Genomic DNA, 22,061 nt, shown 5'->3' on the forward strand with positions numbered 1-22,061 from the left:
TCCCCACATGAAGCCCCCCTTTGCTTTTGAACCTGTGCTCCATGGCACCACTGTGATCCCTGGCAGGAAGGCCAGGCCGGGCCTTGCACCAAGTGACCCGTGCTCTCCGCGCTGTCTGAGCCTCAGTCTCCCCGCCTGTGATGTAGGAGCCCATGGGCTCCACGGCCAACTGGGAGGAAGGGGAGGAGCCGCTAGAGGCTGGCCGGCCCCTGAGCCCAGGGTGGCGTCCCAGGGTCCTCCTGCTGGCCTGCGCCCCCTCCCAGCTCGCTCTCAGGAGAGAGAAGGCTGGCTCCGCCCCGGGCCCGAGCTGGTCCTCAGCCTGTCCAGCCCCTGGTTTCCCCAGCTCCTGCCAGGCATCTTGGTCCCAACCGACGAGATCCCATGGTTACCGACACGTTTGGGCTCTCCTTTGACTTTCCCGGAAATGCCCATGCAGAGTTCCTGCAGGGCTGGCTCCCCCTCTGGGGTTTAGTCACCTCCCTCATGCCACAAAAGTGTGGTGGAAGGGTTCGCTCATTGCCGTTCCCCTCTCTGTCCAGGGGAATCAGGATGTAGCCTTTAGGGGTTTTGCCCCTGGGTGCATCTCTTTCCCATTTCTCCCTTTTCAAGCCTCAAAGGCAAACACATTTCACTTAGTGACCGCACACCTGTTGGCTAAGCAGAATTACAGGGCAGGCAGCCCGCTAGGTGAGCGTGTACTGTGGGAGTGAGGTGGTACTGTGGATGGAGCTTACAGGGGTCGCTGAGTCCTTAGGGCCCACAAGCCTGGCTTGTACAAGAGTCTCTAACTTGTGGACTCCTTTCAGCCCTGCTCCCTGTCCAGCCTGGGCAGAGCCACAGGTCCAGCAGGCTCTGGATCCCCCATGAGAAGAACTGAAGGCAGAGATTGGAGGTGGGACCTGGGAATCTGCATTTACCAAGTTTAAACCTTGGTGCCTGGGTTCTGCTTCTGCTCCTCCCCAGCCTGTTTCATCCGGCTCTCCCGGGACAGTTCATACTGAAGCTCCACAATGGAGCTAATGAGTGTAGAAACGTTGGGAAACGGATGTCAGGGTCTAACTCTGCCTGAGATGATCTGGTGGGAAGAGTGGGAGATTCATAGAAGAGGGAGGGTGTGGGCGAGGCCATATGTCCAGAGCCTATACAGCAGGCAGAGCTGGGCAGGAATGGCTGTGCCAGGCCAGCCCTGGGCATCGGGACGGTCCCTTGTGGTCTTCCACACGAACAACAGCGGCAGCGTGTGCAGAAGGTCTGGTTCCAACAGCTCTTCGTAAAACGTTGTTTTATGTGAACAGCTCCAGTTTGGAAGAAGCAAGACTTTAGGAATGTTTTTCTTCCTCTGTCTGCCTCTGGACAACCCTTCCCTGGCTTTCCGGGGTTTCTCCTGCTTTCCTTCTTGAGAGTTAACACAGGCTTACGGGGCCGAGGCTGGGCTTTGGTTTCTTCAAGCTCCTCACTCCCAGACCATCTGAAGTCTGTCTTCGTGTTGTATGGGTTTTGCCCACATCTCCATTGATATAAGTGGGATATTGGATCTATGTGTATGGGGTTAAGGGGGCTTGAACTCAGGCCTGGGGGCTGTTCTGTGGTATATTTTTTTTTTCATTAAGGCTGGCACTCTACCATTTGAGCCATAGCTCCACTTCCGGCTTTTTGATGGTTAATTGTAGATAGGAGTGTCATGGATTTTTCTACTGGGACTGGCTTTGGAACACAATCCTCAGATCTCAACCTCCTGAGTAGCTGGGATTACAGCTGTGAGGCATAGCGCCCATCGGTTGTTTGCATTCTGAGGGCAAGGATGAGGAAGCCATGGCCTTGTTTGCCACCGAGGGCCTCCAGAGGTCTCGACAATCATCCCAGTGGGGTAGGGTGACAGGGACCAGCGAGCCAATGGCTCCACAGCGTTGGGAAAATCAGAACTTGGCTCCAGAACTATGGACTGCCTGTGTGACTTCACGCAAGGCGTTGAACCTCCCGGAACCTCTACTTCTTCACCACTGTGAGAAACGTGGCTGAGGAGATCGTGGGTCACCAAAACTCTCCCATGACAGGCATACTCCACGAACATACCGGTGCTGGTTGTGTGGAGCTGGGCTTTGTCCACAGGGAGTCAGGTGGGTGATGGGTAGCTTCTGCCCTTGAGGGCCTACAGTGCAGTTGAGGAAACAAATACACACCAACTCTGTCATCCATCCCATCCGCAGATGCTTGCCACCTGCTGTGTGTGCCAGGCATTGTGATGCGGATCCGCTTGGCACCCACCAAATGAGGATTAGCTGGTGGCCTCTCAGTCTCAAAGGACACCAGTGCTGGCCAAAGCAGCAGGACTTGGGCCACACACCAGACCCAGTACACTAAATCCCTTTATAACTGTCCCTGGGGTCTGGAGGATTTCCCCCCTGCCCAGCTTTGTTCAAGGTCTTTCTCCCTGCATGGCTGGGACCTAATGACCACTAGATGGCACCAAAAGCAAAGGTTTGACCAGAAGTGTTTCCTGTTCCCCCCCCCCCCACCTCCACCTCCCTGTGCAATTACTGGGCCTTCCTGTGGCTTCTAACCAGCTCCAGGCAGGAACTTGGAAAAGAGGCTTCCTGTTGGGCTCTGACCCGGGATGGAGGGAGAGGGTTAATGTTAACCCCACTGATTGGGTGTCCATGGGCTTTACCACCACATTCCAGCCCAGTGCCAAGGGTGCAGGCCCCTCCCTGGGCAAGCACAGCAGGGAGTGTGGAGCTCCATCTGCAGGGTGGGTGGGCTCTGAGGGGCTGTGGTGTGCCAGTTCCCAGGGCCTCGCCCCACGCCACGCCCTTCACCTCCTGAGAGCAGCACGTCTCAACAGAGTGGACGTGCCTGTGGTGTGGAGTCAGGAATAGATCCAAGGCCACAGAAAGACCCACATCTGACTGTCTCAGCTTTTCCATGCAGACTTAGTGTTGACAGGTTCAGAGGGTGATGTTAGGTGACACTAAATCCCTTTGTAACTGGAAGTCCCTCTACTTTAGGAACATAGGCCGGGTTCTGTGTAAGCACAGAGAGAAGCGAAGCCAGAGCCCACCCTCTAGTGGGAGGCAGCAATTCCACGCAGCCCTGAGTGGGGAAAGAGGGCTAGAGGAGATGGCAGCTTTAACAGTTCCTCCACCAGAGCCGGTCCTGACAGCTGGGAGCCTGTCACCTATAGCCAGTTGGGTGCTCACGGAATACCCAGACTCAAGATCCCAGGGTCCTTCCCCCTGCCTATCTGCAGGTCTGTGGACCTCTGTGGTCTCCATTTCCTTCCCCGGCTGGTCATTGCTCTATCACATCTTCTGGAGTAAAGGCAGATTTGTTGGTTGCTGGCAGGTTAGGGTGTTGGGGAGGGGTGTGAGTAGGAAGGATAATGAAAGGATCACCCCAGGTATACAATGAGGATGCTTCTATGCAGGCTGGAAGTGGCTACAGAACACAGCTCCCTTCTCCGGGGACCAGTGCCAGAGCTCTGGGCTTACTCCCCTGGGTCCAGGGAGCAGCCCTCCAGCTCATGAGTCTGGAGGACTCAGTGGAAGTAAAATGAAGGCCCACTGGCCTGGCCAAGGGCCCTGGGTGTGGGCTGTGCTGTAGCCATGTCACTTAGTGAACCCTGAAGCCACCTCTCCTGCTGTGGGGACCTCAAAGAAAGAAGGAAACAAGTGAGACCCCAGTTAAACCTGGACCTCAGAGCTTCACCTGCAGTGGGTGTCAGACAACTGGTATACCTTCTCTGAGTGTTGGGGGGTCCTACCTAGGTCTCACCAATTTCATTGAGAAGAAAAGAGATGATCAGTCATGGAACAGAGAATTAAAAACAAATCACAAAATCCTCCTGAGCACTGTGTAAACAAAAAGGTAATGGCTGTGTCCTTTGGGCTTCAAAACCCCCCAACTCAACAGCTTCACCTCTGTGTCCCCTACAGGCTCTGGCTCCAACCCCCGCGCCTGTGGCCTTTACCCCAGCTCCACTGGAGGACACAACCTCACGCCCTGAATTCTGCAAGTGGCCATGTGAGTGTCCCCCGTCCCCGCCCCGCTGCCCACTGGGAGTCAGCCTAATCACTGACGGCTGTGAATGCTGCAAGATATGTGCGCAGCAGCTTGGGGACAACTGCACAGAGGCTGCTGTTTGTGACCCTCACCGAGGCCTCTACTGCGACTACAGTGTGGACCGCCCGAGGTACGCAATAGGAGTATGTGCACGTAAGTGAGCGCTCCATGCCCTCCCACAGCCCCGCGCGCCAGCCCTGACCCAGGGCCTCTCTGCCTTGGCCCACGTGGCCAGCCTTCAGTTTGGCAGGGGACGCACTCCAAGTCCATGACTAGAACCCATAGACCGGGGCCCTTCTGGGGCAAGGGTAAGGCCAGCCTGGCCGGGCTCCAGGACCCTGCTTTGGCTCTCTTCTCAGACCTGCAGACATTCTTCCCTGGGGAATGAGGTTCTACGAGAAAATACCTAAACTGGGTTTGCTCTTGTGGGCGTCTGCCCGTGTTCCCCCCTGGGGTCACTGCGAGGTCACTACAGAGCTCGAGATAGTTGAGAAATGCTGCAAATTAGAATTACACGTGCAACTGAATAAATCCAACAACCCTGGAGTAATGAAAATAAGCAGCTTGCAGGTGCCGAGTCCCATAAGCCATACTCTTCCAGTCCCGATCATCATTTTTAACTTTGTAGTCCTTTCTTCTTATAGTGACCGCCAGGGAGCCCTTGTCTTCTGCTATGTCTTGATGGTTTGATCTGTTTGGGGTCCTCTACTAATATTTCGGTTGGTTAGCGATGACGACTGTACACCTTCCTTATCTTCCACATGCTGTTGTCTTAATTCACAATATTTACAATAGTGTGGCTATGTAAATATTATGTACTGTAACAAAAAAGAGAGTACTTGCTTGGATTTCCTTTTCATGATGCCTTTTGTTTATTCCTAGAGATTCCAGTTGCCTTTGGTTTTTCTTCACTCTTGATCTTTATATTCTGATTTCAGTTGCCTTTGGTTTTTCTTCACTCTTGATCTTTATATTCTTCTTCTCTCCTTTCTTTCGGTGTTAGGTCATGTGTAGTTTCTCCTTTCTTTGTCCCTAACAAACACCTTTCTGAGATTTCATGACCTACGTCTATCTGGACTTGTATTTTTTTTTCAGTTTGAATCACATAAGCATTACTCAAATGACCCAACCTAATGAAAAGAGGGAACCTGGCATTTTGATACAGCAGCCTAACTTTTGAGAAGTTTCACAGTCTCATAAATCTCTTGTCCCTTAGTGCTGATACAAGATAACCCACAATTATAATTCTGTATAGACCCCACATTATAGTCCTGAGGTGGGCGTTGATAAAGGTTATGCACATAATTCCAAGTCAAAAATTCCTATCTGAGCCTCGGGTAATTAATAACACATTAATCTATTAACTTGGGGCTCATTCCTCTCTTTTATCAAAATCCAGTTCCTATTTCAGCTTTCATACATGGAATGTGGTTTTGGCTTTGGATGTAACCATGCTTCCCTATCCTTCCAATCTTTTTCTTTTTACTGGTATGCATTATTAGCCCCGCTAAACAATGTGGTCAAAGAGAATATACCTCTCACAGAATCATTTGCCATGCTAAAAATGTTATTCCTGAGCCTCGGTGCAGACTTGTTGAGTGAAATCCTCAAAATGGGTTGGGATGAGAATGTTTCTCTGCATAGTAAAGCTCAAGATGGTTATGTGTCCACAGCCAACTGTTTCCCTCTTTCCTATATCCTGGGTGGAAGACCTGGACCAGCCTCTCTGTGCTAGACATGGCCCCAGCCTCTTTTCCTCTTTGACTACTGTGTTCAAGGTCATTCATTGTGATGCTCCTATCTATAAAGCTGTACTGGGATCTTACCATGTACAGGCCTTGTACCTTTTCAGACATGTTCTGATGTGTCTAGAGTCAGCCCTCCCTTCTTGCCATCTCCACTTCTCCATACCCCCACCACTTACAGGTTTTCCTCTCTGGTCCTGCCTTCATTCACTACAACCTTCTAGCCCCTTGCTACCAAGAATCTCCATGTATTTCCTGTCCACTCCATAGGCAAACAAGCCAACAAAACTCAGTATTTCAACAGGCTTTTATATTTCCCAAGGGTACCCCGGTCAGATAGGCTTGCAGACGCTGGACTAAATAAAGTGGTATTGCAGAACCTCTCCTGTCCATTGCCAAATTCCCAAATGAGCTGCCATAAGAGGCCTTTTCATTCCGAACCCATCTGAACACTGAACTCTCTCATTCGGATACGTCCTTCCCTACCTGCCTTCCATCACATGCGATGCACACATACACACACAACTCACTAGCTCCTACTGAACATGCTTCCATGCTGTGTGAGTGTGTGAGACCCTAATGCAAGAATGAAGAGACATCAGGGTCTGAATGAACAGAGAAAAGACTACCCCTGTAGCAGTCAGAAAGGAATAGTTCCTCTAACAGCCAGCCTCTGCACAGGGCAGCTCAGGCATGAGCGAAGTTGGCCTTTGGAGATTTGCATGTAGGAAGCGCACGACAGGGCAGGTGATGAAAGTGAGTAACTCCAGCACTGGCAGGGATGACGGGAAGCTGGTAAATGCGGGCCTTGGCTCCCAGATGTTGCCCTTCTGGCACACTGTGGCCCGGAGAAGAATGAACTGGTCTTGTCCAGTCTGCTCAGTTTTGAAGAGAATCCAGAAATCCAGGCTTGTGGTGATTTGTAAATGTTGGCAATGCATTAAAAAGAAAAAAAAAAACCAAAACATTTTTTAAAGAAACATTCTGTGGGCCAAACTGAATGCTTCATGGGTAGAATGTGGCCCTGTCTTCGACTGTGTGGCTATTTCAGTTGCACAAACACCACGATTCAAGTGGCCAGGTCAGAGCTGAGGGCAGAATGGTTGGGTAGGAACGCTGTGACAGTTCCAGGCAGATGGACTTGGCGTTTCTAGATCCTGGCTCTGCCTCTTGTTAGCTATGTGACTGAGAACACAGCACTTAAAGATCTTGCTGCAAAACCAGTCTTTTATGGAGTTGAGGAAGGGAATAAAAATAAAAAGTAAAAATAAAACAAAACAAAGACCCAAGTGAGTACCGCCCTTGTGTCTTTTGATTTCCCTTGTTCAAACTTCGCCTAGCCAACATCACCCCAGCCCTGTTCTCAGCCATGCTGAGGGGGGAGAGCAGGCCCCAGCCGGGCTCAGTAACCTCCTCCCCCCGCCCCTGGCTGGGAGGGAGGGAATCCTAACTGCAGTCTTTGCAGCCAGAGCGGGGCTCCCAGCACGGTCCCCAAGCGGAGCTGTGACTTCAGCGACTCCTTGTCCTCTTCAGTCTCAGCTTGCTCCTGGAGGACCATGGATCACACAGTGCTGTCCTTTGGGGCGCTGACTGTCACCTATGGGGAATGTGGTAGAGATTTCCTCACCAGCCCCTCCGTGATGTTTTCATGTGGTGAGCCTGGGTGAGGGGTCCCCGGGGGGTGGAGCTGCCTGCCTGCCTACTGTCCCTCTCCCCTGGGGAATGGGGAGGCAGCCGCAGCCCTAGCAGAAGATCAAGCTGACTGCAGCCCCCCAGAAAGGCTTCCTGGGCTGCACTGAGCCTTTCAGTCAAGCTCGATAGAAGCTGGCCGGCCTCATCATCTCTCCAGGAGTGAATCCTCTCATTAGGTATAAAGAGAGCGACAGAGGAAGGATCCCCCAAGTCTCCTGATGGGGTGGTCCACAACCATCACACACCTGTCACTCTCTGGCCAGTGAGGGGCAGGCTCATGCCCCATGTCCTTACCCACAGATCCAGGGATACCGGGGCACCTTCTAGGCACCGTGTTACCCCACCTCGGCTGTAAGCCGAGGGATCAGTCTCTAAGGAATTCCGAGTGTGGACAAAGCAGCAGCACACAAGGCCAGGTCTACTCCTTGGCCTGCCGCACGGGCTGGGTGCCAGGATCTTCGGAGCTGCTCACCTGCTCCGCTGACAGCTGGTGAGCAGCCGGTGAGGGAATCGCTGTGCAGAGGGCCCCTGGCCTCAGTGCTGGCTTCCCCTTGGTCTCCTCACCCTGGGCAGAGTGAGTGTGGGCTGCAGCCTCCTCCTGTTCCCTCTCCACCAACACCAGCACACTGACCACGGACTGTCATGCGTATGGCTTCACGCCCACATTGACTCAAATGCACTGACACATTCACACTCTGTGCACTCACACTGACACACACGCATACACTCACACATACGGATTCACTCACACAGTGACAGGACGCACTGACACAATGCCAAGCTGTGTGGCTCAACTCTTGCTTCCACTTTTTCCCTCATCCTTCCTTCTTCCACTGGTGTTCGGTAGGAGGAAGTGGGGGTGTGGGATGGAACCTCTGGGGTGCAGCCCCTCTCAGCTCCATCACTCACTAGTTTTGTTATCACGAGCAACTGAACCCGTCCACACCTTTCCTGTCTGCGGAATGAAGATAAATATCTCCCAGTTTGGTCTGCGGGAGGCCGGCCGGAGGTTATGGACCGTGGCATGTGGCGCCAGGTGGGGTGGTCCGTGCATGCTTGTGTCACCTTCCCATGCCACCTTCCTGGATAACCACGCCCCGGGAAATCAGCAGCCCCAGTCTGCGCCCCACGTTGACCTGCTCAGACATGCAGCTTTGCCTCCCTGAGATTCGGTTTTGCTCTATGTGACTGTGGTTCCTTATAGGACAAAATAAGTAATGCAGTGAGCACAACACAAAGACCCCAGGGCCGAGCCAGCCAGCCTTCACTGCCCCTGATACCAGGATGCATTATTAACACCGCCACCTCCCGCCAGGCTGGTGGACTGGAGACAGCACAGAGAGAGCAGATTCCACTCTTCCCTCCTGCAGTGGCCCTAGGCCCCACCACCTGCACATCCAGCTGTCCCCAGTTAAAGGTGGCCTCTGGCTGAGTCACCTCTATACCGTTCCTGGATCCCCAGCCTGCATAGCCAGCACCTCACAGACTCTCCAAGACCCTCTAGCACTTCCATTTCAATCCCACATCCCTCACCACCGGCTCCTCCAAAGAAGACAGATCACTGGACTCAGGGGAAAGCTGGGTGTCCTTCTGGACCCCCACTCCTCCCCTGCCCCAACCCTCCGCCAGCAGGTCCTGTCAGCTTTCCTTCCAAATGTGCCCAGGATCCTGCCCGGGTGTGAGCTGCCAACCGCTCCTGCCCAAGTTAAGGCAGCCTCCCACTCTGCCCGTTGCCCACGCAGCTGCCCATGGGCCCTGTCTGCCTCTGGCTGCTGTCTGGCATGGGGCCTGGGCAGAGGAAGTCTGGCCTGGAGCGCATGCGCTCCTTGACCCGCCGCCCGCTGTGTTTGCAGAGGTGGTCGGCGTGGGCTGCATCCTCAATGGCGTGCGCTACACCAACGGAGAGTCCTTCCAGCCCAGCTGCAGGTTCAACTGCACGTGCATGGACGGCGCGGTGGGCTGCACGCCGCGGTGCCTCCGTGCGCGGCCCCCGCGCCTCTGGTGCCGCCAGCCCCGGCGTGTGAGCGTGCCCGGCCAGTGCTGCGAGCAGTGGGTGTGTGAGGATGACTCCAGGAGGCCGCGCCAGACCGCCCTGCTGGACACCAGCGCCTTCGGTAGGTGCGCTGGGCCCTGGGAGGACGCAGGCCCCGAGTCACACCACCTGTGCACCATGCTGCGGGGGTGGGGGGGGTGTCACACTACCCGTGCACCACGCTGTGGGGGGGACCCATCCCCCCATCTGTGCAGTGGAAATTCCAGCCCGTCTCCTTCGTGGTGCTCCGGCATGGAAGCAGGCAGAGCCTTGTGAAGAGCAAAGCCTCCCTGCCAACTCCATTGTTATCCTTGTGTGAGCAGCTGGTACAGGGTAGGAGTGGGAGGAGGTGACACTAACCAAGACTCCTGATGTCTCCTCTACTGTAGAGGATGAGGAGCAAGTGAGGCTTCAGCCAGGAGGGTCTAATGTAAGGAGGCCCTGGAAAAAAAGGAAAGGGACAGGCCTGTTGGTTTCACATTGCCAGAGGGAACATAGCCCAGTGCTAGCAGATACCTGTGTATCACGTAGGTGGATGAATGGATAAATAGATATATGGGCGGCTGGATAGTAGATAAGAAATGGATGGAGGATGGGTGGATAGATGGGTGGATGGGATGAATGGATGAAAGATGGATGGATAGATGGGTGAAATGGATGGGTGATGGATGGATGATATGTATATGGATGGATGATGGATTGATGGGTGGATGGATGGATGGTTGATGGATAGGTGAATGGTGGATAGATGGATGGGTGATGGATAGATGGATGGATGGGTGGATGGGTGGAATGGATGGATGATAGGTGGATGGATGGATGGATGATGGATTGATGGGTAGATGGATGGTGGATGGGTGATAGATGGATGAATGGTGAATGGATGGATGGATGGATAGATGGATGGATAGATGGATGGACTATGAGGATCTGAACTAGGGCAGCGAGCACAGAGGTAATGAAGACCTGAAAAATGGAGGAGGTGTTTCTTGAGTCAGTTGAAGCTGCATGGGGTGAAGGAGAGAAGACAGAGGGAAGAGGTGAGGGGGAAGGGAAGGGTGCAGGGGAGCACCAGGGGCATTTGCTGCAGTGGGAGTCAGGGGTGAGGACATCTCTTCCCCGCAGAGGACTTGGAGGAAAGGGGTGGCCTCGGGGTTAGTGATGCCAAGTGTCCCGCATCTCATAAACCATGAGGAGTGCGTGAGATGATTTGGGGCTGTGCAGAGGACGCCTCTCAGCCTCAGCACTGGCTGCGGTTTAGACTGGTGGGGTTCCCTGGGGGAGGGCTGTCCTGAGCAGCGGAGGAAGTGCACCAGCATCTCTCCTTCTGCCCACTCGATGCAGTAACACTGGCCCAAGTTATGAGCACCCCCAGACAGGGCCAGATGAACCCTGAGAGACACAGCAGCCCAGGTGGAGAAGCCATCTGGTCTCAGGGGGAGGAGATAGTAGGCCAGCTTCCCCACCCCAGCCCCCTTCAGCAAGGCCACACAAGGGTCACTGGGCGGGGGGCTGGGGGGAGGGAGGAGGCTGTCTGTGCCTTGTGTGTGGCCCAGTGACCCCATTCTCACTGAACACAAGCACAGCTCCTGCAGTAGAGGAAGTGACCCAGAAACCAAAGCCCTTTCACGACCCTCGGTAAATCCCCTGCAGCCTGCTCATCCCCTGCACGCCTGCCTCCTCAGCTGGCAGCCTGCCCGGCCCGGCCCGGCCCTCCTCTGTCCCTGGCTGGCTGTGCTGCCTCTCTCCCTTGTGTGTGAGAACCCCTCGATCTCAGGTGTACCTCTGTATTCATTCACCAGCATCCCTACACTCCCACGAGCGCCAGAGGCTGAGGACAGAGCCCTGATCGCCCTTCTGTCTCTTTGGACCCTGACCCTAGTTAGGTTCTTCTTTTCCTCTTCTCTCTAGCATCTCTTTCCCTTCTTCCCTTTCCCTATTTACTAATTCCTTTTCACTAATTCCTTTTCTCTAGCCTTGTTATACTCACTCTCTCTCTCTCCATTTTCCCCTCTCTGTTCCCCCCTCTTTTTCCATCTCTCTTCATCTTTCTACCCCCTTCCTGCCCCGCCCCTCCACACTTCCTGTTTCTGTGCGCAGGAATTTCTCAGGTGCCGTGTCCTGTCTTGCCCCCAGGGAGTCCTCTGACTTACCTGACTTCTGTTTTCCTGGGTCTCTAGCTCTCCACCCTCCACCTCTCAGCCCATGGCCCAGAACCCACCCAACTGCTGAAGCTGCAGAAGAGCTGCTGGCTGCTCCGGCTGACAGTCAATAGGCAGAGACGGTCCCAGGGATGGGGCTCACTGAGGGACAGGGGCTGCGGGAGCGCATTCCTGTGTGTGATGCCCTCCCTCCCCAGCCCAGCACTGGGATTCAGCTGCAGTCAGTCCCACTGACGCCCCCAGCCAGAGCAGAAACCCAGACAGGGGCGTGAGCACCTTGGATGTTACACAGCTCAAAAGCAGCAGTGCGGAGCTGAGCTCAGGTGGCTCGGTGTGGAAGCCTTCACGTTCTCCTTCACGTTCTCCCGTCAGCATGGCTGGCAGGCAATGTTAGGGGCTGTGAGGCTACTCACCATTGGCTAGCCATAAATACACAGTACCCTCTCCTTCCTAGCACCAGGCTGAATGCTTGGATAAACGCAGTCAGAGTTGACAACCCCATACAGCACATGCTATTGTCCCATGAGGAGGCAGAAGGTCAGATGAGGTTCCTAAGGCTACATAGCTTGTAGATGGCAGACAAGGACTTGAACTTGGGTCTACTTATCTCTAAAGATGATTTTTCCATCTGTACATTCATGCTTCCTGTCAATCATAAAACTATGAAGACCAGACAAAAGCCTTCCTTCCCTGGGTACCCAGGCCGGTGAGGAGCCAGTTCTCGGGCTGTCTTTGTCTCTATCTCCCTGTCTGTCTGCCTGTCTGTCTCTCTGAGTCTTAGGGACCTAAATGCCTTCCTGTGTTGATGGTGCAGGCTGAGGCCTGGTGGGGACTGGAGACTCATAGGAACTCTGATGTTCATCTGCAGCTGCTGCAGGGGAGGTGGAACCCTGGCACAGGAACTGCATCGCCTACACCAGCCCCTGGAGCCCCTGCTCCACCACCTGTGGGCTGGGCATCTCCACTCGGATCTCCAATGTCAATGCGCGGTGCTGGCCGGAGCAGGAGAGCCGCCTCTGCAACCTGAGGCCGTGCGAGGTGGACATCCAGGCCTTCATCAAGGTGGGTGCCCGGCAGAGGCGGGCCTCACAGGCCCAGCAAGCAGAGAAGGCCAGCTTCCGGCTGGCGTCCGAGATTCTCACCAGGGCCCTTGTGGCAGGTGTGGGTAGAGTGACCTGATGGGGCAGTGCTTTGGGGTGACCTGGGTCACAGATGGTGCTTTGTGAGCTTCACTCCCTGATGCTTTTGCAATCACCATCCTCAGCAGCAACAAGCAGCCCCCCAAACCAAAGCACACTAAACAAAGCTCACACCTGTTTCCAGTTGGGAAGCAGGATGGGTCTTGGGCTCTCTAATGAGAGGTTGCCCAGGTGACCAGCTGGTCCAGCATCCCACACTGCTCTTTGGACGTCTGCCTTGCCCTCTGTTCTAGGACAGTTTTGTTTTGGTGATTGTGGGGCCCTGTGGGATCCCCTCTCCTGCAATCTCTAAGCCTCACAGAGCTGCACCTGCTCTGCCCACATCTCCAGCATGGTCCTGGGGCATGGCAGACTCCAAGAACCACAGGGGCAAAGCAAGAGTACCAGGCACAGAATTGTACCAGAGAGACAGCAAAGGCCATGTGCCTCCGCCAGCCCTCACCCCATGGAAGAAGGCTGGAGAGACACTGACGTAATGTCAAGCCCAGCAAAGACATTATGTGATAAGAATACTTGAGAGCAAGGTTGCGATGTGTGCGTGTAGGAGTGTGTGTCTGTGTGTGAATCATGCCCCTGATTGTGAAGCCCCAGGCCAGCTCAGCCACTAGCTAAACTGTGGGTGGAGGTAGAGTTTGATTGGCTGAAAGAGCTCTTAACTTCACATACCAGAGAGATCATGATACACATACATACATAAGCAAGGCGAAAGACCAGGAGGGGAAGGAGGCTGAGTAGTATGAGAAGGAATTGAGCACAGCAGGGCCTCCCTACCCTGTGTCATGCAGTCTAAACCGCCTTAGGGATGAGGCTGGGTCTCCCTGGGCTGGCTAGTGTCTATCTCTGCTTGGAGAAGCTGTGATGCAGAGGGGGCGGACCGAGGGCTTGGAGGGCTGGGTTGTATGTTCTGCGTACATTCTCTTGTTTCCTGCAGGCAGGGAAGAAGTGTCTAGCTGTGTACCAGCCAGAGGAGCCCACGAACTTCACTCTGGCAGGCTGTGTCAGTGCACGCTCCTACCGACCGAAGTACTGTGGAGTCTGCGTGGATAACAGGTGTTGCATCCCGTACAAATCCAAGACGATCGAGGTTTCCTTCCAGTGTCCCGAGGGGCCCGGCTTCTCCCGACAGGTCCTGTGGATTAATGCTTGCTTCTGTAACCTGAGCTGTAGGAATCCCAATGATATCTTCGCAGACTTGGAACCCTACCCTGACATCTCAGAAATTGCCAACTAGGCAGGTACGACTCAAAGGGTTTGGGGGCCTGCCTCAAATGATTACAAAGCAGCCAGCCCTCGGGGCCAATAACTTCACAAGGGAGCATTCTTTGAATATTCTCTACTCCTAATCAGCCCGATCCAAATTCACAGCCTCCTTTCCTGTCTTCAACTGCTCAGACGAGCCTAGATGGTGCTGCTCAGGCTGAAAACCACAGGTCCCCTCCTTGGTTGCTTTCTGCACCATGCCAAAGAAAATGTCTGTCTCTCCCTACTCTGGACAAGACCCAAGCCTGATCCAACCTGCTCAAGTCATCGGAAGTCCTCGTGTCCCAAGGAATGCAAGAGGCTGGAGATCTAGGATCCCCAGTTTCCTCTTTAGATACCAAACTAGAAGACCTTTGGGATCCATTCAGAAGGATGGACAGAATTGGGGACCCTAGAAGAAGCTATTATTTGGACTCTCATACGGGGCTCTAAAGGCCAGTTCTGCTCTTAGCACACCAACATTTGTAGCTATGACTCCAAAGATAAGCACACTGCAAGAACACCAGATGTTTGCCAAGGAAGTAAATGGTTGTTTCTGATTTTTAATGGAAAGGGGGATTTCTCTGATCTGAGCCTTGTCAAGTTCAAATTTCTCTTTCCCCACGAAACTGTGAAGGGTCCAAAGTGGGTTCATCCCATCCTGAAATGAATTTGATCAAACTCCCATTGTTGTTCATGGGAAAGTCCCCAGACAATCCAGACAGGGTAAAGTCAGCTCATTTCAGCAGCAGCTAATGACCAGAGCACTCAATGCTGTTGACGATGGACTGTCCTTGAGAAGCTGGCCAGGGTCTTCCTTACATCTTAATTGTCTCTCTGCCTAGGGCTTGTGGAAGTGGGTGAGGCCCTCAGAACAATCTCTCTGCCCTCTGAGTGGTGTCCTAGATACCCTGTGAAGTCTAAACCAGATCTACCAGGCTGGGTATGGATCAAATTGAAATCTGGTTCACCCTTCATCAGCCTGGATGGCCTCCAGGGCTCAAGTTTATAAAACCACAAAGGTCTCTGAGCTCTGGACACATCTCTGTCTGCTGACATGACCTATGTCATAGCTTTAGGGACTAAAGATCAACACAATTTAACTTTCTGATGTGAGGCAGAGGTTGACCAGATGTTTAGAAATAAAAATACATGTATTTCATAGAATTTAAAAACCAAAGAGGGGTTGGAAGGAACAGAAGGTTGTTACATGCGGAAATGGGGCTATTATTTATTTTGTTAGTAGAAAACACCATTTACTGTCACATTATTTTCATTTAGTACCTCTGATGTCCTCTACACATTGTTCTCAGTGTTTTACATGTACTTGCTCCTTGAATCTTCATGGTAATGTTAGGGAGTTTCCTTTGCTATCTCTGTTCTTATAAATGTGAAATAGAACCTTAGAAAGGTAAAGAAGGTAAAGAAACAGCATGGGCCACTCACATCTGCATGATCTAGCTTCCTAATTTCCGGCTTCTCCTGCTTCTGAATATGTCAGGATAGAAAACATATTGCAGTAAGCAACTTCTTGCTCTTATTATTGTCTAGCTTCTTTTCAAGTGAGTATCTGACTTGCTGATAATTGAGGTACCTAAGCCTACAAAATATGTTGCTTAGAGAAAAATCCTTGTATCCCCTATAGACCATCTCTCCTGCAAATGAGAAGCAGCTCACAACACATTTGCCCAACTCTGCATATTGGTGGATATAAAGATGGCTACATGCAGAGGCAGAGAAGGACTGTACCAATGTGACTTCACATGGCTACAGCCTTGCGTGAAGCGCACAAGGGTGTATCAAACAAATTGTGCTAAACTGCTTTGATTTAGAAGAGCTTCCCATCGGTTTAAAAGTGCTCTTCTCCCAGTTGGGTGAAAAAAGCTATTTTTTTTTAAATCAGGGAAAACCTTATGTGGAGTGCTATAGGAAGAGACTTAATATTTCAAAGGAATGGATGTGCAAGAATTTTCCTGTAAAGAGAACTTACTCCATGATGAAACCCTTTTCTGAGTTTGTGGCTCACGTTAGAAACACTAACATTAACATTTAAGCCCATAGGAAATTCAGCAGAAACTCTAATGTATCCTGATTTTGGAAACTGAGGCTAACTTCCACTATCATCAGAAGACTGGTTGGAGGAGGGGAGACTGTCCTGGGGAGGGATGGCTTGGGGTGGCCAGTGGGACTGGGCTGCTACCTTTTGAGAAACAGACATAGCCTGCTGGGGGTGGATTGCAGAGAGAATGCTTCCACTGATGAGTTAAAGCCTAAGGCAGGAGTTGTGCCCAAGGTAATGGAGTTCCTTTTGACAGACAGAATAGTCCTGCAATGGTGTGGTCTGATCCAAGAAAAATCAAGAGTAATAATTATAATGAAAGTGATCATTTACTGAACATCCAACTGGTGCTCAAACCTTACATTACCTTATCAGTTATCTCTGTACTTAGGTGTACACTTCTCTTCCTCATTTTATATAGAGAAACTCTGAGACAAAGAGGCTAAGGAGTTGGAGTTCAAACCCAAGCTTGTTCTGTTGTACTTTGCTTTGGGGGGCGGGGAGAGAAGGGGAGACTTCTCAGAGCAGACCCTGGACGTCCTATGGGAGATTCACATTGGCAAGGATTCAGACTGATCCAATAGGTCTTCCCCTGGTCTCCTGTAACCTTACGCTCTAGGATGAAGGGAAGGCACAATGACTTAACCTTCAATGAAGGTTCAGTAGCTAGACCAAGTGTCTCAGGTGTTCTGGGAGAACCAAACCATTGGTTCTTGCTGGAGCCATCATAGCTGTCTGGCAGGGCCCCTAACATGCCACTCTCATCAGAAGACTGCTGCGGGTATATGCTGCCCTGTCTCCTTGCTCCTCATAGTCAGCTCATGACATCGCCATTGTTCTAGTTGAGTGGTGCGCTGGCTGAGTCTCACAGGTAAATAATTGAAGGTCTTCCCAACCAGAAAACGAAAGACCAGGATTCCAAACCCAGGATGAGCTGATACCCGAGCCATCTTTTTTGACTCTCAGCCAGTTACCCTGCCTTCAAATCACAAGAACAACTCTTCCAGGAGGTGCTTTATTGAACAGAGGTCAATACATTGATGGAAGAAGACTCAGAGGTTGATAAGAAAAAGTAGTTCTGAAGGATAGCCTTGCCCCCAATCTCCTTAAATCATACTGTGTATGTAGAAGAACTGTGGAGAAGCAGTGTAGCCCAGCTTTCATGTCGAATCACATCATTGCTTTATAAAGACACAAAGCAACCATGATGATGATAGGTCATGATGATGGTAGGGGTCGCTCATGATTGGAACGGCCGACTCTATTCTTGCACAGGTATGTGTGTATATATGTATGTATGTATCTAGTTTTGAAACTGTGATTTCATATTTAAATATGCCTACTGCCATTTTTGTAAGTGAATAAACAATACATGTGAGAAAGTGCCTTAGAATTTCCCAGGAGAGGCATAATCACTGTTGGTCAGTCTGTCATGTTTTATCATTTGGGTAGCGTGGAACGTGTTTGCTCAACGTGGCAAGTTCTCATGGCACCATGTTTATGGCTTTTCTCCTTAAAGCGATAAATAAATCATCAGAAAAATCAACTCACTGGATTTTGGATTTTTCTCTTGTATTCGGTTGTTGTGAGGCATTCCATCACAGTGCAAATGTTGGAAATTAGGTCCCAGATAGCTTATACATAAACATAAGTGTAGCTTAGAGACATTCATTCTGAGAAGACCATAGTAGTCCATGGAGTCTGGCTAAAATACAATCATTCATCTCAAATGGAATTTCAAGCATTCATTCATGCATTCACTTACTCATTACCAAATACTACTCAGTATCCCTAATTGGACTGTGAGTACTTCAAGGTTCTGGGGGCCAGGTCTGCACAGCACAGGGCCTGGCACATGACAAGAGGCTGAGGAGCCAGAGCTGGGTGGCTGGGTGGAGAATCTGTTACCATCTGTCTTTGAGCCAAGTAGAGCCTGGAGAGGTATAAGGAAAGCAGCCAAATGTGCTGAAAACAGACCTAGACTGTGAGCCTCCTGTTCATACTTCCCACTATAGCTAGGATGACAGGTGCGTGCTAGTATGCCCGGCTTTTTCTGTTGAGATAGAGTCTTAGGAAATTTTGCACAGGCTGGCCTTGAACCATGATCTTCCTACTCTTGGCCTCCTTCATGGCTAGGCTGACAGGTGTGAGCCCCTGGGACCCAGCTTATTTTAGTGTTTGTGTTTTGTGCTGTAACTTGAGTTGCAACCCAGCATCCTTAAGGCTGGAAGGGCAGATCTGCATTTTTCTGCATAGCACAGAGTGTATGTATGTTTAGCTGTATACGCTGACATGCAGATGTTTGCCTGTCTCTTTTGATCCTTTCTGGCCAACCTGTTCTCATCCCTTCACCCCAAAACTTTTATGATAATCCAATTCAAGCCACCAAGAGACTCAATTCCAACCAAAATAATAATTGTCACAGGAATCACTTCCAAGAGCACCGCTCTCTTCCAGTGCCATTGTTCCAAAACTGCAAGTTGAATTGTGGCATCCCAGTGGTGCCTCAGGTTGAGATAAATGTGTAGATTTGGGGAGGGAAATTCACAAGGGAATCAAGTGGTTGATGTTTTAAGAAAATAGGATTGGGGAAATGTTTGGAGAATCTTATTATGAAGCATATAGCGGTTGCTGTCTCGTGGCATACACCTGTAGTTCCAGCTACTGGAGGAGATTGCTTGAGCCTGGAGGCGTGAAGCCAGCCTGAACAACACAGAGAGACTCTATCTCGAGATGTCAGCATCCTCCATCACCTCACTGAGAAAATAGAAATGTGAAGACTTGCCTTTGTATTCAGAAATCCAAGTTCCAGCTGAATCTGGACTCTGTATGTGTAGAGAAGAAAAAGCTGGTATGAACCCTTTATTGCACTTCTTCACCCTATACAGCACTTCTCTAAATCTCTTTATTTTTAACCCCAATACTAACAATTTGGATTTCTTAGTCCAGTCCATAAAAAGAGGCAAAGCAGCTAGAACTAGGTGTATCAATAGCACTGAGGAAAAGCCAGCTTGAGAGCAAAGGAGAAAGGAGAGAAATTCAGAACCAGATGAATGGTATCATCATAAAAGCAGGTTGCCCAAGTCTGTGTGGTGGTGGTGGGGGCTGTTTAATGGAGGAACAAACACACCCCCAGACAACCAAAATATTATGTGTGCCCACACAGTCTTGGTCCCAAGAACTCACAGGTGCTCTGTGACCCCAGAGCAGACCATTGATGCCCTCAGTGAAGTGTCCAAAAGGACAGACTGGGGATGCTCTCTTTCCACATGGCTGCACAAGCCATTTAATCCCTCTGAGCTTTGCTTTCCAGATGCCAGAGGCAAGAAGAGCCACTTTTAGACAGAAAACAAAAGGGAGAAAGAAATTATGATGCACACTATTCCTCTTTTTGGAGGAAATGTTCGTCTGCTTATTTAATCAAACATTACGCACTTGGCATCGGATGGCCTGCGATGATTCCCAAGTAAGAAATCACTAGATTTGGTAGGCGGGCAGACACAAGGGACTTGAATTACAAATGCGGCCTATGTCATCTCTGCAGGTGGTCCATGCCTCCGGGGGAAGGCTGGATGTTCAGGAAAGGTGTCTCAGAACAGGGAGGAGGCAGGGCCCATGCTGCAAGTTGAACTTGGCTGCTCGAGGTTTAATGGTGCAGACAGAACTCGCTGATTGATTCAGTGCTCATGAATGCACCAGTTTCTCCGAGCCCCTGCTGTATGGGGTCTGGGGAGAGAAGAGGAGCAATGCAAGCCAAATCATAGTTGGACACCTAAATCAAGCTGGATGAATTAGATTCTTCTCCTTAAGAGATCTGGCTGGTTTAGGGCCCAAGAACTTAAAAGATCAGGGAGGGTTAGGGTCACTATTTCATGTTTCAGTTACAGAACAATCTCACCTTACAAAGAAAGAGGCTGATGGGCTCACTTGGCCTCTCCCAAGCCCATCTCTCATCCTCTGAGGCTGAGACACCCCCCCCACACACACCCAGCAAGACACCTGGAGAGGGTGTGCACTTGAGCAGGTGGGCGTGGCTCCAGCGAGGGTCCAGTCCAGTGTCGGACTGCATCAGAGAAGAGGGGGCAGCATGAGGCCTGGCTTGTCTCTGCAGAGGACCTCTACAGAAACAATGCAAGGCCGAGCTCTGCACACCAGAACAGAAATAGACATGGGTGGGAACAGCCTCTGGGCACCCAGCTCCAGGGCACCAGATCTATGCAAATAGCCCTCCCTTCCTCCTGGCTTTCTGAAGCCTGAAGCAAGTTGCAGTGCCAGCTGACTCTGTAGCCATTCTGTTCCCAGTTGATGGAGGCCTTTCAGCAACCTCTGGATCTTTGTTCTCTCCCTTAGGCAGGACCCACGGCAGGAAAAAGCAGGGTCCAGTATGCTACCCCATCTTCCAGACCAGGGTGACCAGCCACCCCTGTCCTTGGATGTGTACTATTGGTAGAATCTGCCTCAAGTTCTTTAACTGAAGAAAACTTCGTGTATGACTCTCTCACAGTTGTCACATTGCATCAGGATACTTGGGTGTAACTTGGTTCTTTGGTAATTTTACAGGTCAGAGGTTATGTGTTTCAAACACTTGAGAGGGACCCAAAGGGATTAACCCTAGGACAGAGAGTCCTTGTCCTCTGCTGCGGGGATGGGGCAGAGCTGTGAGCAGCCAGCCCACCCCAAGCCCATCTGTCTAAACACGTCTTGTCCACACGCGCACCAGGCCACGGCCTATGAGCTCACACATCCTGTCCACACTGGCGGGGGACTGCCTCACCCCTCCGGCCTGACTCACGGCCCCTGATGTATTCCTACTGCCTCCAGGACAGCGGGGCTGTGAGCTGGGACACACACACACACACACACACACACACACACACACACGCACATCACACATACACACACACCCCATCACACATACACCATCACATACACACACACCAACACACACACACACCATCACACACACACCATCACACACACACACACACACACCATCACACACACACACACACCATCACACACACACACACACCATCACACACACACATACACACACACACACCATCGCACACACCATCACACATACACCATCACACAGACCTCGCAAGTGTTTCTAGCGGACCACACAGAATTCCCAAGAGGAGAGAGGAGTCTCTGATATCAGTAACAACAGATGGCTGTGGTAGAAGGTTGAGCACCAGCCTCATTTTGTGACTTCTTCCAAACAGCAGACATAGAACAAACATGGAAAAGAACCTTGCCAGTCGTGATCGCCAACACGTAGATAATGTGAATCCTGGAGGAGCCCCCCGCCCACCTCAATCGTCTCCCCTTCCCCCTCCCCACAGCTGAGCCGCAGGACTCTACCCAACGTCTGAGCTGGGCTTCTCAATATAGTCAAACATGGAGTCCCTCCACTACCATCCGGCTCTGAGCTCTCTTGCCCACAGCAGGACAGAAAGCTGGAAAGCAATCCGCTGCTTCCCCTTTCTGCTTCCTGGCAGCCAAAACCTGAGCAACTTCCTCTGCTTCATCCTCCTGCCACCCCGTCCTGCCCTGGGACCACAACCTTTGCCACTGTGAGCCACAGTCAACCTTTCCTCAAGTTATATCCCTCGGGTGTTTTGTTATAGTAGGAATTGACATGCATATACCATGTTGCAACTGTTCTGTATGTGTTAAGCTGATCTGAAAGAATTTAGTACTTGAGACATGCCATGGGTGTGAACTACAACACCCCGGGGGGTTATTTTTAGCATAAGAAAAAGGATGTAAGCTGGGTGCTGGTGGCTCACACCTGTAATCCCAGCTGCTCAGGAGGCTGAGATCTGAGGATCACAACTCAAAGCCAGCTCAAGCAGGACTGTCTATGAG

General features: G+C 51.4%; 1 protein-coding gene across 2 annotated transcripts in view; it reads left to right on the forward strand.

Annotated features, from left to right (window-relative positions):
* Wisp1 (WNT1 inducible signaling pathway protein 1) overlaps positions 1 to 17,722 on the forward strand; it is a 30,738-nt gene extending 13,016 nt beyond the window's left edge. The window contains exons 2-5 of one of the 2 annotated variants that reach the window (XM_013025124.1): positions 3,933 to 4,212; positions 9,350 to 9,610; positions 12,559 to 12,752; positions 13,821 to 17,722. In XM_013025124.1, coding sequence (XP_012880578.1) covers positions 3,933 to 4,212; positions 9,350 to 9,610; positions 12,559 to 12,752; positions 13,821 to 14,120 — 1,035 coding nt within the window. In that variant the 3' untranslated portion in view covers positions 14,121 to 17,722. The remainder of the gene's footprint in view (positions 1 to 3,932; positions 4,213 to 9,349; positions 9,611 to 12,558; positions 12,753 to 13,820) is intronic. The other variant, XM_013025125.1, reaches the window with a different exon arrangement.
* Positions 17,723 to 22,061: the final 4,339 nt, after the last annotated feature.

The sequence above is a fragment of the Dipodomys ordii genome, unplaced genomic scaffold (assembly GCF_000151885.1).
Source record: "Dipodomys ordii isolate 6190 unplaced genomic scaffold, Dord_2.0 Scaffold82, whole genome shotgun sequence".
In the NCBI taxonomy this organism is placed as follows: Eukaryota; Metazoa; Chordata; class Mammalia; order Rodentia; family Heteromyidae; genus Dipodomys; species Dipodomys ordii.